The following is a 17,482-nucleotide window of genomic DNA, read 5'->3' on the forward strand; positions in this document are numbered from 1 at the left end:
AAATTCCCAAACTGCTGCTCAGTCCAAAATTCCCAAACTGCTGCTCAGTCCAAAATTCCCAAACTGCTGCTCAGTCCAAAATTCCCAAACTGCTGCTCAGTCCAAAATTCCCAAACTGCCGCTCAGTCCAAAATTCCCAAACTGCCGCTCAGTCCAAAATTCCCAAACTGCTACTGAAGCCCAAAATTCCCAAACTGCTACTGAAGCCCAAAATTCCCAAAACTGCTGCTCAGTCCAAAATTCCCAAACTGCTGCTCAGTCCAAAATTCCCAAACTGCCGCTCAGTCCAAAATTCCCAAACTGCCGCTCAGTCCAAAATTCCCAAACTGCTACTGAAGCCCAAAATTCCCAAACTGCTACTGAAGCCCAAAATTCCCAAAACTGCTACTCAGTCCAAAATTCCCAAAACGTTTATACATAAAAGTATGATAATCTCAGAAAATTGTACTTATGACATAACATACCGTAGTATCGCTCTATCAAATTCACGTTCAAATGCATTGGTCTCACACACACACACACACACACACACACACACACACACACACAACCATACGACTGTCTGTGACATAAAAATGACGAGAATTTCCATAAAGCAGAGTTTTTTTTGTACACAGGAAGAAAGGGAAAAAGGAACTATAATTATAAGGGATATGAAAGATAGGTGGCAGCGACAGTACGGATATATTTGGAATAAAGTGCAGATGTGTGCAGCTGTTTGTGCAATAACAATGCTGTTACACATCTGGCTGAGGTAGCTGCAGTGAAAGTGCTAACATATATAATAAATATGGCGTAATAGGGGTTTATGGGTAATGTACAGTCACATTGCGCAGCCAGTAAGACGACGCTGTATAAAGGTATAAACTGTGCAACACACTGTGTATACTGTGGCGAATACCACTCCTTATCTAAAGGTAAAAATAGCCAAGCGAGCCACGCCCACAAGGGAGAATCTTATCGGTCGCTACACGGCGACAGAAGACACACAGGGCTACACGGGTGACGTGTTGGTGAAATGTCAGCGTGACGGGACGAAGAGGGCGGTGGTGATGAAGGTCGGAATCCGACGCTCTTCCCGAGGCCGATGCGGCAGTGCAGGGTGAGGGGTCATCCACCACCACTGTGCTTTACTGAAACGTCCACGGAGCTTTACAGCGAAATCTGTACATCAGGAAGGCTGAATGGAAGCGGCGGAAAGCGAGGACGCGTAAACACTGAAAAAGCTTTCAGCGTGGATGAGCTGGGGAAAAGAAAAAGAAATAATGATGTAGCGAGGTGACGTTCCAGTCTGGTCAAGGTCGCAGCCCACGCCACACAGCTCCTTCTTCTACAGCCGCTGACTAGCAACACGCTAGCAAGCGACCGAGTGTTTAATATCAAACCACATCGGCGATGCCGACGGTAACCATGGCAACTGGCGTCGAGTTCTTATTAAAACAGTGTGCCGTAGAACGCTAGTTAAGGGATTGGGACGCAGCCGGATGCTGAGAGTATTACTCGTCGTTCCTGAGGAGTTCTCATCCAAAGTGTGAGAAAGGAGGAGAGACGAGGAGACAGGGGCTGAGAGAGAATCGCAGAAAGAGAGAAAGAGAGATAATGAGCCACACGGAGAGGAGGAGAGAACAGAGAACCAGAGACGGTGAACGGAGAACAACAGAGCGAGAACACGTCAGAGGAGACCTGACTGAACGAGAACGAAAAAGCGAGGGAATGAGAAGGGCAGGGGGAGTGACAGAAAAAAATGAGAGAAGGAGACAGGGAATGAGAGAGCATGAGACAGAGTGAGAGAATGAGACTGAAAGAGTAGAAGAAAGAGAATGAGATAGAACAAGGGTCAAAGAGAGCAAGAAGGAGAGAAAACGAGATACAGAGAGAGAAAACGAGACAAGGAGAGAGAAAACGAGACACAGGGAGAATATGAGAGACCAAGGGAAAACGAGTCACAGAGGGAAAAACGAGTCACAGAGGGAAAAACGAGTCACAGAGATAAAAATGAGTCACAGAGGGACCACGAGATACACAGAGGGACCACGAGATACACAGAGGGACCACGAGATACACAGAGGGACCACGAGATACACAGAGGGACCACGAGACAGAAAACGAGTCACAGGGAGAAAAACGAAACACAGGGAGAAAAACGAGATACAAAGAGGGAAAACGAGACAGAGGAAAAGAGTCAAAGAGGGAAAACGAGACACAGGGGAAAATGAGACATCAAGAGAGAAATGAGAGGCAAAAAAGGAGAACGTGAACATTGAGAAATGAGAGAGAGCGAGAGAGAGAGGGAGAGAAAAAAATGAGGAGAGAGAGAGATCAAGTCACAAAGAGAGAAAAGAACAAGACGTTGATAGAATTGACAGAGAGAAAGAGAACGAGACGGAAGATGAAAAGGAAGGATGGAGAAACAGAGAGAAAGAACGAGACGGAAGATGAAAAGGAAGGATGGAGAAACAGAGAGAAAGAACGAGACGGAAGATGAAAAGGAAGGATGGAGAAACAGAGAGAAAGAACGAGACGGAAGATGAAAAGGAAGGATGGAGAAACAGAGAGAAAGAACGAGACGGAAGATGAAAAGGAAGGATGGAGAAACAGAGAGAAAGAACGAGACGGAAGATGAAAAGGAAGGATGGAGAAACAGAGAGAACGAGACGGAAGATGAAAAGGAAGGATGGAGAAACAGAGAGAACGAGACGGAAGATGAAAAGGAAGGATGGAGAAACAGAGAGAACGAGACGGAAGATGAAAAGGAAGGATGGAGAAACAGAGAGAAAGAGAACGAGACGGAAGATGAAAAGGAAGGATGGAGAAACAGACAGAATGAGGCAGACAGAGAGACAGTAAAAGAACAGAACAGAAGAAAGGAACGGAAAGAACATTATAAAGAGGTGATACGAGAGAGAGACTGAACCGGACCAAACAAGACCGAACAATGCCGAGCGAGTGAAGATGAGTAACCGAGACTGATGGACAGACAGAATATGAGAGAGAGACCAGACGCATCGCTGACATTTAGTCTGAAAGTTAAATGAGTAATCTGCCTGTAGTTTAGTAGATTAGAGGCACAAACGCAATTAGAGGAACACGATGTGGCGCTGAGCTCTGGGAGGTGAAGCCCATCCTGACTCCCTGACCTTTCCCATTTCACTCCTCACTGAGCCGCACTGCCAGAGAGGACCTTTACAGAGCAGCACCGTCTCTAACCTACTGTCTCCTTACACACACACCTCACACACTCACACACACACACACACACACCTCCACACACACACACACTCACACACTCACACACACACTCACACACACACTCACTGCCAGAGAGGACCTTTACAGAGCAGCACCGTCTCTAACCTACTGTCTCCTCACACACACACCTCATACACACTCACACACACACACACTCACACCTCCACACACACACACACTCACACACACACACACACACACACTCACACACACACTCACTGCCAGAGAGGACCTTTACAGAGCAGCACCGTCTCTAACCTACTGTCTCCTTACACACACACACACCTCATACACACTCACACACACACACACACACTCACACACCTCCACACACACACTCACACACACTCACTGCCAGAGAGGACCTTTACAGAGCAGCACCGTCTCTAACCTACTGTCTCCTCACACACACACACACCTCACACACTCACACACACACTCACACACCTCCACACACACACTCACACACACTCACTGCCAGAGAGGACCTTTACAGAGCAGCACCGTCTCTAACCTACTGTCTCCTCACACACACACACACCTCATACACACACACACACACACACACCTCCACACACACACACACTCACACACTCACACACTCACACACACACTCACTGCCAGAGAGGACCTTTACAGAGCAGCACCGTCTCTAACCTACTGTCTGCACACACACACCTCACACACTCACCTCCACACACACACACACACACACCTCCACACACACACTCACACACACTCACTGCCAGAGAGGACCTTTACAGAGCAGCACCGTCTCTAACCTACTGTCTCCTCACACACACACCTCATACACACTCACACACACACTCACACACCTCCACACACACACTCACACACACTCACTGCCAGAGAGGACCTTTACAGAGCAGCACCGTCTCTAACCTACTGTCTCCTCACACACACACCTCATACACACTCACACACACACACACACACACCTCCACACACACACACACTCACACACTCACACACTCACACACACACTCACTGCCAGAGAGGACCTTTACAGAGCAGCACCGTCTCTAACCTACTGTCTGCACACACACACCTCACACACTCACCTCCACACACACACACACACCTCCACACACACACACACACACACTCACTGCCAGAGAGGACCTTTACAGAGCAGCACCGTCTCTAACCTACTGTCTCCTCACACACACACCTCATACACACTCACACACACACACACACACACCTCCACACACACACACACTCACACACTCACACACACTCACTGCCAGAGAGGACCTTTACAGAGCAGCACCGTCTCTAACCTACTGTCTGCACACACACACACCTCATACACACTCACACACACACTCACACACCTCCACACACACACTCACTCACACACTCACACACACTCATTGCCAGAGAGGACCTTTACAGAGCAGCACCGTCTCTAACCTACTGTCTCCTCACACACACACCTCATACACACTCACACACACACTCACACACCTCCACACACACACTCACACACCTCCACACACACACGCTCACTGCCAGAGAGGACCTTTACAGAGCAGCACCGTCTCTAACCTACTGTCTGCACACACACACACCTCATACACACTCACACACACACTCACACACCTCCACACACACACACACTCACACACTCACACACACTCATTGCCAGAGAGGACCTTTACAGAGCAGCACCGTCTCTAACCTACTGTCTCCTCACACACACACACACCTCATACACACTCACACACACACACTCACACACACACCTCCACACACACACACACACACCTCATACACACTCACACACACACTCACACACCTCCACACACACACACACACACACTCACAAACACACTCACAGCCAGAGAGGACCTTTACAGAGCAGCACCGTCTCTAACCTACTGTCTCCTCACACACACACCTCATACACACTCACACACACACTCACACACCTCCACACACACACTCACACACCTCCACACACACACACTCACTGCCAGAGAGGACCTTTACAGAGCAGCACCGTCTCTAACCTACTGTCTCCTCACACACACACACACCTCATACACACTCACACACACACACTCACACACACACCTCCACACACACACACCTCATACACACTCACACACACACTCACACACCTCCACACACACACTCACACACACACTCACACACACTCACTGCCAGAGAGGACCTTTACAGAGCAGCACCGTCTCTAACCTACTGTCTCCTCACACACACACCTCATACACACTCACCTCCACACACACACACACACACACCCCTCCACACACACACACACACACACTCACACACACTCACTGCCAGAGAGGACCTTTACAGAGCAGCACCGTCTCTAACCTACTGTCTCCTCACACACACACCTCATACACACTCACCTCCACACACACACACACACACACCCCTCCACACACACACACACACACACTCACACACACTCACTGCCAGAGAGGACCTTTACAGAGCAGCACCGTCTCTAACCTACTGTCTGCACACACACACACACCTCATACACACTCACACACACACACTCACACACACACCTCCACACACACACACACTCACTGCCAGAGAGGACCTTTACAGAGCAGCACCGTCTCTAACCTACTGTCTGCACACACACACACCTCATACACACTCACACACTCACACACACACCTCCACACACACACTCACTCACTGCCAGAGAGGACCTTTACAGAGCAGCACCGTCTCTAACCTACTGTCTCCTCACACACACACCTCACACACTCACCTCCACACACACACACACACACACCTCCACACACACACTCACACACACACACTCACTCACTGCCAGAGAGGACCTTTACAGAGCAGCACCGTCTCTAACCTACTGTCTGCACACACACACACCTCACACACTCACCTCCACACACACACACACACACACCTCCACACACACACTCACACACACTCACTGCCAGAGAGGACCTTTACAGAGCAGCACCGTCTCTAACCTACTGTCTGCACACACACACACCTCATACACACTCACACACACACACTCACACACACACACACTCACACACCTCCACACACACACACACTCATTGCCAGAGAGGACCTTTACAGAGCAGCACCGTCTCTAACCTACTGTCTCCTCACACACACACACCTCATACACACTCACACTCACACACACCTCACACACCTCCACACACACTCACACTCACACACACACTCACACTGCCAGAGAGGACCTTTACAGAGCAGCACTGTCTCCTCACACACACACCTCATACACACTCATACACACACTCACACTCCTCACACACACACTCCTCACACACACACTCCTCACACACACACTCCTCACACACACACACTCCTCACACTGCCAGAGAGGACCTTTACAGAGCAGCACTGTCTCTAACCTACTGTCTCCTCACTCTCACTCACTCACTCACACTCACACACACACTCACACACACTCACACACACTCACACACACTCACACACACTCACACACACTCACACACACTCACTGCCAGAGAGGACCTTTACAGAGCAGCACTGTCTCCTCACACACACACCTCATACACACTCATACACACACTCACACTCCTCACACACACACTCCTCACACACTCCTCACACACTCCTCACACACTCCTCACACTGCCAGAGAGGACCTTTACAGAGCAGCACCGTCTCTAACCTACTGTCTGCACACACACACACACACACACACAGCCAGAGACAACCTTTACAGAGCAGCACCGTCTCTAACGTACTGTCTGCACACACACACACACACACACACACACACACAGCCAGAGACAACCTTTACAGAGCAGCACCGTCTCTAACGTACTGTCTGCACACACACACACACTTACACACACACACACACACACACACAGCCAGAGACAACCTTTACAGAGCAGCACCGTCTCTAACGTACTGTCTGCACACACACACACACACACACACACACACACACACACACACACACACACAGCCAGAGACAACCTTTACAGAGCAGCACCGTCTCTAACGTACTGTCTGCACACACACACACACACACACACACACACACACACACACACACAGCCAGAGACAACCTTTACAGAGCAGCACCGTCTCTAACGTACTGTCTGCACACACACACACACACACACACACACACACACACACAGCCAGAGACAACCTTTACAGAGCAGCACCGTCTCTAACGTACTGTCTGCACACACACACACACACACACACACACACACACACACACACACACACACACACACACACACACACAGCCAGAGACAACCTTTACAGAGCAGCACCGTCTCTAACGTACTGTCTCCTCACACACACACACACACACACACACACACACACACACACACAGCCAGAGACAACCTTTACAGAGCAGCACCGTCTCTAACGTACTGTCTCCTCACACACACACACACACACATTTTGTATTAATACGGCAGGTGTTAACCCGATAAAAAGACGTTACACTATTTACAGTCGCACCACACTGAAAAAATAGACTTGTTTATCACACAGATTATTAATAATGAATTAAATGATTTATTGAACATTTTATTCTGCTTTTTTGTAAATAAAGTAATTATAATCATTAAGCCATTATAATGTAATATCTACAGAGCAGACGTCACGTCTGCAGAGTTTACGTCTACGGGTTCAGGGTTACCCCTTACGTCACTTACTGTTAACATACTGCATTAAGTGGAAGGAGTACTGCTTACTGCAATAATAATCATAATCATAATCATCATAATAATCATAATAATCATAATCATAACAATACCAGAGAACAATTATAAATTATTAAAATACTTAAAAACAAAGCCAGATTGGACACTGATGCATTTTCTAAATCTTACAAACAACTGACTCTGTTCTTAACTTCTCTCTCTCTCTGTGTGTGTGTGTCTCTCTCTCTCCACGTCTGTGTGTGTCTCTCTCTCTGTCTCTCTCTCGTGTATGTGTGTCTCTCTCTCTCACTCTCAATGTGTCTCCCTTGCTCTCACTCTCCCTGTGTGTCTCTCTCTCCCTCTGTGTCTCTCTCTCTCCCTCTGTGTCTCTCTCTCTCCCTCTGTGTCTCTCTCTCTCCCTCTGTGTGTGTCTCTCTCTCTCCCTCTCTGTGTGTGTCTCTCTCTCTGTCTCTCTCTCGTGTATGTGTGTGTCTCTCTCTCTGTGTGTCTCTCTCTCACTCTCAATGTGTCTCCCTTGCTCTCACTCTCCCTGTGTGTCTCTCTCTCCCTCTGTGTCTCTCTCTCTCCCTCTGTGTCTCTCTCTCTCCCTCTGTGTCTCTCTCTCCCTCTGTGTGTGTCTCTCTCTCTCCCTCTCTGTGTGTGTCTCTCTCTCTGTCTCTCTCTCGTGTATGTGTGTGTCTCTCTCTCTGTGTGTCTCTCTCTCACTCTCAATGTGTCTCCCTTGCTCTCACTCTCCCTGTGTCTCTCTCTCTCTCTCCCTCTGTGTGTGTGTCTCTCTCTCTCGCTCTATCTGATATTATCAGGTCCCAGAGGTGAGGAAATTGAGACGAAATAAAAACAATTAATTACCCCTAATGTGCCCCCTCTCAAACACCCCCCCGACTCCCCCCCGCAGACAGACACACACTTCCCCTGTGTCCGTGTCTGCCACATCACGTTCTGTTAATTAGCCTCAGCTTCACACGTGAGCGCACAGCGGCGGCGCCGCACCGATCCTCCCCTAATTGGAGAATATTTTAAAGAGCAGGAGACCCGCGCGTGCCCTCCGCCCACTCTCTCACCAACGATAATAAGCTCGTTCGCGATTCGCTCGGAATACTTAATCACGCCTCTGCTCGCCTGTCTCCGGCGAGTAAACCGTGAGCGATGGGTGCGGGGCGCACCGAGGGAGGATTGAGAAAATAACCGGCCTCTTTCTTAAATCCTGCTAATTAAGCTTTACTTCACAGGAGAGAAGAAGCCTTTCTAATCCTGCGGCGATTGGGCGTGGCCTGTCCAGCTGTTCATTCACGCGCAACACGTAGCGTGTACTCCATCATCCTATAACACGAGCCAAAAGACACGACTCTCACACGTCCCACCGGTCTTCCTCCGTCTACATCGGGCGCCACCGAACTCCTGCACAGACTACAAAGTCCCGCACATCATGTCTGAAGTGAAAGTGAAAGCGTTTAAAGTGAAGTATAACCCATCCTCGGCACTTCACTCAGCTGAGCAGGGCGTCACCTTAATCCCGAGGACCGCATAATGACGGTTTTAGAGCACCCACGGATGAAGCTACAACTTCCCGCTGTCCTTCAGAAAAATCCTCCAGGTCCTGCGCGCTCTCTACTTTTCCAGAATCCTCTGCGTACTCCAGAACTTTCCAGCAGCGGCTGTCCGACTTATTATTATTATTATTTTACATCGTCAAGGTTCTGCAGACTCCGCAACGCCGGATGTAAACGTATGACCACAACTGCAGGCTCTCGTGATTCGCAGTGGAGTATCAGTCGGTATCGAAACCCGTCCCATGTTTTACTGATCGATGGATTGATTTTTACTTTTAAAAACTAGCGAGCTTTAGAAATGATTTTAAAACCGAAAGACACAGCTAAAAACAAAACCGCAGCTTTCACACCAAAACCCCTTACGATGCAAATATAATCAAGTTTAAATACAATAATCGATTCTAAAAAAATTCAAAACCCAGTTAAGTCTCTTTCTTAAAAAAAAAATAAATAAAGTTACTATTTCCAGTCCAATCTTTTCCATTTGTTACAGGATCGGATGAAATTCATTCTCTGCTTATCTCCGATATCCGATCCACCGTTCTGTTCCGGTATCGGCCCGATACGGATCAAACCAGCGCCATCGCTACTGCTCACAGATCGCAGATTAATACTAGTGTTACTTTAAAGTCCTCATCAAATCAAAACGGGCGTTCCGTGGATTTTAGTAGGAACACGTTCGCTTCGAGGTGATCTATAGGCTAGTGCGATCCGAAACGATGACAAAACTCGCATTTAGAAGACACACGCGTTCAGAGTGTACTCTCTCTCTCTCTCTCTACCACTGATACGGATCAATAGTTTTGATGACATCATTCCGCACTTCAACGTCTCATCAGATTTTCCGTCCAATCAAACGCTCTCGAGAATCTGAAGTGTCCCGCCCCCAACATTATAAAAATCCAGCACGGCTGTGAGGTAAGCTAAACGCTACTGGATATTGAAAAAGGAGGAGGAGCCACTCGATATGTCCCACCCTGACTTCCTGTTTCCGTGGAAATCACATCGACGCATCGAATAACGCCACGGGGATTTAATGTATTTTATCGTAGATACGTGTTTTTTTGTTTTTTTTTTAAATAATGTTATTTTGTGATTTTACTCCAAATAAAATAAAAAAAAAAAAGTCTGTTATATGGATAAAGTTGATTATGAATAAATGCTCCGTTTGATCGCATAAGAAATTAGTCGCGTCGGCCACGTGTGTGAACGCGGGGGAACCGTTCTCGTTAATGTGCTAGATGAAATAACCCTCATTCAGAAAGCACAACAATCGAAGCCAACACAAAACCCACAGGAAGAAAGAGGGACCGTTAAGCAGTGTGCTGACCTCTGTGCTCCCTGAGTCAATGGCTTTGTCCACATAGAGCTGAGCCTGGCCTCCTTCACCACGCCACACCCCCTCTGACCACGCCGCACACTGCAGGTGAGCACAGCACTGTCCTGTAACACAACACACACACACACACACACAGTGTGAATAACTGACAATCAGAAGTTTACTGTAAGGACTAATTATTAGGAACACTGGGTCATTTTGGGCTTCTTGTTGCTGTTGTTATTATTGCTTGCTTGCTGTTGTTATTAACCAGTCTGAGGATCACTAATATACCGACGACTCATCCTGCTTCATGTCAACACAGATCCTAACGTGCCGGGGTATGCGAAGAAAAGACTTCCACTGTGCTGTGACGTACAGGACTCGTCATTATCATCGTTCTGTGTGTAGCTGCTGCTTTCAGGTCGTCCTGCAACTCTTTTCAGGTGACCGCTGGCTTCTCTCTTACCTTGAACAAACCACTGCGCATAAATATGGCAAGCAATGCCGTGTAACTGCACCTGGTGTCGTTATAAAAGACGCCGCTAGACGCAGGGTTAAAGAACAATGTAAGAAATCTTCTGGTCTGCAGGCCATGTTACGCCCCCCAGGAACAGGCTTCTATTTGTTTGCTTGTATTAAAATATCAGTGATAAAGACCTCTCACGTAATAAGCACGCAAAGGATGATTCCAGAATTATTGGCACCCTTGGTGGGTTTAAAAAGATTATTAAAAAAATGGAACAAATATAAGGATTTGTAGTTAATTAGGTTAAGCTCATATATATAGAGAGAGAGAGAGAAATCAAACTTTTCTGGCGGCCAGTAATTCTGAGATCTCTGACTACAACTGACTCGGAGTTAAACTCGAGGGGGGAAGAGGTATGAACGCCAAAGCGCAACAATTCATCACCATTTGTTTCTACACGAAGCACGCTGAAAACGCCGCGCGTGTCTAGAAGCACGGGATAAAATACGGCACGTCCATCATCGTTTCCTAACTTCAACAGGTCCTTAAAAGCTGGACTGAACACATCCAGGACTCGGTGGTTACTCTGCGGCGAGTTCTTACCAGTGGGGTCGAATAAGGACTGCACGTTGATGTCGTGCGGCAGGCCGAGTTGGCCCAGTTCGTCCCAGAGTTTGTGGACGGGCTCCTCGCTGAACGGATCCGTGCTCCCCGGCGCCGAGGACGAGTGCAGTCCGCTGTCTGGAGAGCTGATCCTGAAGAGGAAGAGGAAATAAAGCGTTTACACGAGGGATAAAGAGCACCAGGGTTAACAGAGCACGTCTCAGCACTTCCTACTGCTGTCATTTATTGCCTTTCTTTTATCCTCAATTCTTTCTTGTTATGGTCTGCACTTATGTAGAGTTTTTTTTTTTAACCTTAGCGGTTCTACAAAGCCCTTTACACGGTGTCTCATTCACCCATTCACACACACACTCACACACACCCCAGTGGTAGCAGAGCTGCCATACAAGGTGCTAACTTGCCATCAGGGGTTCAGTGTCTTGCCCAAGGACACGTCGGTATGTGGAGTCACGTGGGCCGGGAATCGAACCTCCGGCCCTACGATTAGTGAACGACCCGCTCTACCACCTGATCCACAACCGCCTGTTTAAATGAAAACAGGAAACAGGCCCTGTATGACCATACATAGAGAACCACCTCAGGTAAAACGGTAGCTAAGCAACAGCTGAAGCAACAGTCTGCCAAAGTACGCCGAGTTCACTCAGCCCCTCCAGGATTTCACCATTTTGCGATCGCAGAAATGAACGAAAAATCGAGCGAACTCCGCAACATTCAAGATTCTTCAGCAAGATTTTCCTCAGACTCGGGCCGAGACGCGTCATGTGACCTCGTAACGGCGCGCGTTCAGCCAAACGCCTCTTCGGCTCACGTGGCTCGAACACGATTACAGCTAAACGTTCTTGTTTACGGACAAACGTCACCGCTAAAGACCACGCACAACTATTACCTGCGGGTACGATTTCGCCGATTCGAGTAACCCCTCCCCCACACACACACAAAATACTCTGCAAACATCGCAATTTTTGAAAAAGCTGCAGCAAAATCCTGCGTTTTTGGTCGCAACACTTACAAAAAAATTAACTCGCCGAAAACCTGTACGGACTGAATACTGAACAATCCGGCGTGTGTGTGAGATACTTTAGACTTGTAGCGCCGGTGCAAATACGAAGAACGCGTCCTTACTGATCGTCGACTGAAGCTGTGCAAATGTTATTTTTCTCCACAACGTTCCGAGCTACCGATTCATCCGGAAGGTTGTGGGTCTGAAGCCCAGTGACGGGCCTTCGAGCACAACTCTAGCGTATTCGATCTGATTGATCAGAGTGCTTTACTATTCAGATTCAGCTTCCCAGATCACCAAAAACCACACACACTGCAAAATCACCAGCCCTTGGTTCACTTTATAAATGTAAATATGAACCAATGACTCAGGCGCATCTGCTTAAATGCATGCGTATGCCTTTTTTTGCGTGTGGGGGGGGGGGGGGGGGTGTTTGGTAAGGCCAGTGGACGGGAAGGTGTAATGGTGACATTACTGAGATGGGAACAGACACGGCACGATGAGGAGCTCACACTTGGCCCTCACACAACGACTGGCTGTTCAGGGGGGGGGGGATCAGCACTGCCGGATACGGAGGCAGAGAAAGAGAGAGAAGCAGAGAGCGAGACAGAGACAGAGAGAGAGAGACTGAGAGAAGCGGAAAACGGGAATTAACATTTAAAAAGAGCCCCGGACTGAAGAGCGGCTCTCCACACGCCTCGCCATGAAAGGCTACTGTATACTCTCACCTCCTCTCCCAACACATCTGCATACACACCGAAACACACGCCTCCAACGCCCACTTCCTCCTCGTTAAGGTTTATATCAGTGGAGGTGGAAGACACACACACACACACACACACACACACACACACACACGCAAACACAAGCACGCACACAGCTTATCTGTGGCTCGCATCAGATCTAAAATAGATCAGAACTCCACTTCCTTCCCATTAAGATGAAGATATCGGTAAAAAATGAGACACACACGCTAAGAGGTAGCCAGAGAAAGACGCACACCCACACACACACTTTACATTAAAAAGGCTTGCCACTTTACCTCCCTCTTATTAAGGTTTACATGAGTGAGGAAACATCCACACACACACACACACACACTTGTGCATATCACTTTAAAAAAAAAAAAAAACACAACAAAAAAACAAAAATTGTTTGCTATCGTAGGCATTTTCTCTTCAAATAAAGGAAAGGAACGTTGTGTCGAGTCGGCTTGATTTATTCAGAGAGAAGAAATGAAAATGGCTGCAAACAAAATTAAACAAGCGCTGCAAAAACCTAATTAAACCAAATCGATGAAGGAATAAATGATTTTTTAAATGATTATTTAAATGAATAAATAAAACGGATAAAAAGACGTCACAAAACGTACGACCCGGAGTCTCGGAATCTTTCGGGGGGGGGGGACGCCACTGGCGGCAGCACTGACCGCTCGTCACACCGTTTACAACACGCCGCGACCGTCAGGAATGAACACGTTAACGTACCGACTGGCTTTCCAAACTAACGGCAGTCTTCGCAGAGCAGGGTCAGAGGGGTGCCAAAACATAATGTCACACGCCATCCACGTGCGTGCTATACATCACTGTCTCGGCGCGCAGCAGCGTGGATAACGCAGTCGTTTAATTACGCTCTACATAACCTTCTGCAGCTTATAAACACACACACACACACACACACACACACACACACACACACACACACAGAGCTTCTACTCGGCTTCCGATCTCATCCTCGACGCCATTCATCAACACTCAAGTAAAGGTTGGAAGATGGCGGTCGGGGAAAAGTTCATGACGCCAACAGGACGGTTATTGATGAAGGGATGAAACGTTATGATGGATCGTCTCCGTGGCGACGATCAGGTCCACGAACCGTTCTCGGATTTCGGTCTCAAACGCAGAAGTTCAGCGTGACGTCGCAGAGCCGTACAAAAACACGACCTTCTCGAGAAACATCTGCTCGAGTAGAGCGAGTTAAAGTGTCGCGGCCAGTCACGGCGACTCTCCGTCACGTCTCGCGACGACCAGGTGGAAAAAGAGATCTGATCGCTCTCCATATCCTCGGGTGAACGTTCCGGCGAATCCGACGGGAAGAGAATTCCTCTTCAGTTGAAAGACGCTCCAGGAAGCGCTCACTTTAAATCCGAACCCAAACCAAGTCCATTCAGGACAAGTGTTTTCATGTTTTGTGGGAAAATAAGTCTCTAATGCTTACATGTGTGACGTTGAATCAGATTTTAATGGCTCATTGAGCCCGCCCCCATTTCCACCCACGTACACAAAGCTCCGCCCCCAAAATTTACCACGATAACTCTAAATGACATCACCTGGAATCGCAACTGCTTGAAAGACAAGTTACAGCTCGGTGCACCTCAGAGCTTCGTTAGCCGGTAAATACCGGTTTCTGAGGTACGATAAAATCCAAAACTGTCCGGTACAATTATTAACACGAAGCGGACAGGGTACGTTCGCAATCGCACACCGAAATGAGGTCTCCGTCTGCGCCGATACACATTTATTTTCCACGTTTTTCATGTAACGCGTACTCCGATTGGCTCGCTATTACATCCTCGCTACTTGCGTAGTTTATACGTGCGTGGTACGTAGCTGAAACATCACAAGACAAACTAGCAGAGAAACGCCGAACACGTCCGATTTCACTTCGGCAGCAGAACGCTTCTCCGCCGTGAAATAGTCACATGATCATAAAAAGATTAAGAGAAACAAACTGACGTGGGAAATGATACCGTTTGCGTTATTTGACTATTTCTTCGTAAACTAAAACATGCGTGGCAAACCGCAGTTCAGCGTTTCGGACGTTTCACGATCCCGCGGTTTGTTACGTCGAACAGTGCGGAGAAGAAAACAGAATTAATAAGCTTTTCTCCTTCATTTGACGCGATTGTTTTGTTGTTATTATTATAATCGCATGTACGACGCACAGTCCGAAACGTCACGGAAAAATAACACGGCGAGATGAAAGTACCGGGTTTTTTCCCCCCCAGTTAAGGTAAACGTTATTGTTCCCGGACGCGTCACGGCCGGCGTCACAATTTCTTAGCGGAAACTCGTACGAGAATGTGAAGCGTTGTGGGCGTGTCTGTAAAATGATTGACAGGAGGCCAATCCAAATATTCCGGAGCGGAAAGCAGGTTTCCAAACGGTTTAATTTCGCCCCAGCTACGCTAATACGACAGCTGTTCCAAGACCACGGCTTAAGTGTTTTATTTATTTATTTATTTTAAAAAAATAACCATTTCTACATAATTCTCACACGAGTAAGAAATGAAACATCGCTTATTGCACCTTTAAAGCTGAAAAGAAGTAAACACACCTGCGGCAAACTTTTCTAAAACAAGTCGAACAAGTCCGTTCCTTCTTGTAACTACTACGCACGCCTGAAATACCCTTAGCGTATACTACGTACAGGAAGGAAGCTGCTTCAAGTTCAGATATTTGACCTTGCGGTGACCTTGGCCCCGTTTGGATCGATCGGATCGGATCGTCTGATAATTATAACGATAACCCCATGTAAATCCTTCAAACATTCAAGCACGTGCTGTTGAGGATACCGCGCTAACGAGAATCTCGGACAGACGGACGGACGGAGGGAACCGGAAAAACACAACTCCTCCCACGCTCATTAGCCAGGTGTAAATATAACATTTCCCACAGGTGTTAACTCAGAAAATTACTTATATATATATATATATATATATATGATGAAAATTATTTATTTATTTATTTATTTTTAAAGAGATGTTTTCCACGGTAAAAAGCAGCACGTATATGATTCGGACAGGGGTGCCTAAACTTTTGCAACCGTAAACGTTATGATCAAGTGAGCCTGTAAGTGAGAAAAGCAGGAAGCGCGCTCGGATGCTGAGAACCACGATAAACCACAGAAAGAGCATTTTACCCTGATAAAGATGTACAGACTGCTGTGATTGGTTGATTAGACTAACGGCCCTGTTCTCCAATTACAGCAGCGCGGACGTGAAGATGGATCCGTATTTACGCCGGCGTTCTGCAAGGTCTTTGATCCTATAGTACTCCTTTTTCGATTTTCGTTCCGCGTCGTCTCCAGTGTGAGGTTTTAAGTAGACGTCACCGGAGGAAAGCACATTTTGCTCCGGAGCGCTCCTCAGAACGCGGCGAGTCTAAACGTCTCGAGCTGAAAACGCAGAGGGTTTCCATCCGAAGCTCAAAATCTGAAAACATCAGAGTTGGTTTTCTCGCGTCTCTAACGGGAGCGAGATGAAGTTAAATCCAGATGGCGAGTGCATCGCTTCCTTCGTGAAACGCCCTCATCATTACGCTGACACGCAGAATCGCTTTAAAAAAAACAAACAAAACAAAAAGACAAACACGCACGCACCCTGTGAGGAAAAGCCGTGATTTGTTTGACAACCTGAACGCGGAGGACGTGAACGCTGCTGTCTGGTCGCCGAGCGCTGGACGGCTGGCGCTCGTCATTTACATCAGATTTAAAGCAGCTCAACGGTCAGGTTACAGGAAAGAGAAGGAAGAAGTTTAA

The 17,482-nt window shown here is 47.6% G+C and overlaps 1 protein-coding gene across 1 annotated transcript in view; it reads right to left on the reverse strand.

Moving 5' to 3' along the window:
* Positions 1 to 17,482, reverse strand: part of kmt2ca (lysine (K)-specific methyltransferase 2Ca) — a 196,657-nt gene that overhangs the window by 109,745 nt on the left and 69,430 nt on the right. Inside the window, exons 6-7 of the mRNA XM_053624820.1 lie at positions 11,923 to 12,074; positions 10,863 to 10,975 (exon numbers count right to left, since the gene is read on the reverse strand). Of these exons, the coding sequence (XP_053480795.1) occupies positions 10,863 to 10,975; positions 11,923 to 12,074 (265 nt within the window). The remainder of the gene's footprint in view (positions 1 to 10,862; positions 10,976 to 11,922; positions 12,075 to 17,482) is intronic.

This window comes from Ictalurus furcatus, chromosome 1, assembly GCF_023375685.1.
Source record: "Ictalurus furcatus strain D&B chromosome 1, Billie_1.0, whole genome shotgun sequence".
In the NCBI taxonomy this organism is placed as follows: Eukaryota; Metazoa; Chordata; class Actinopteri; order Siluriformes; family Ictaluridae; genus Ictalurus; species Ictalurus furcatus.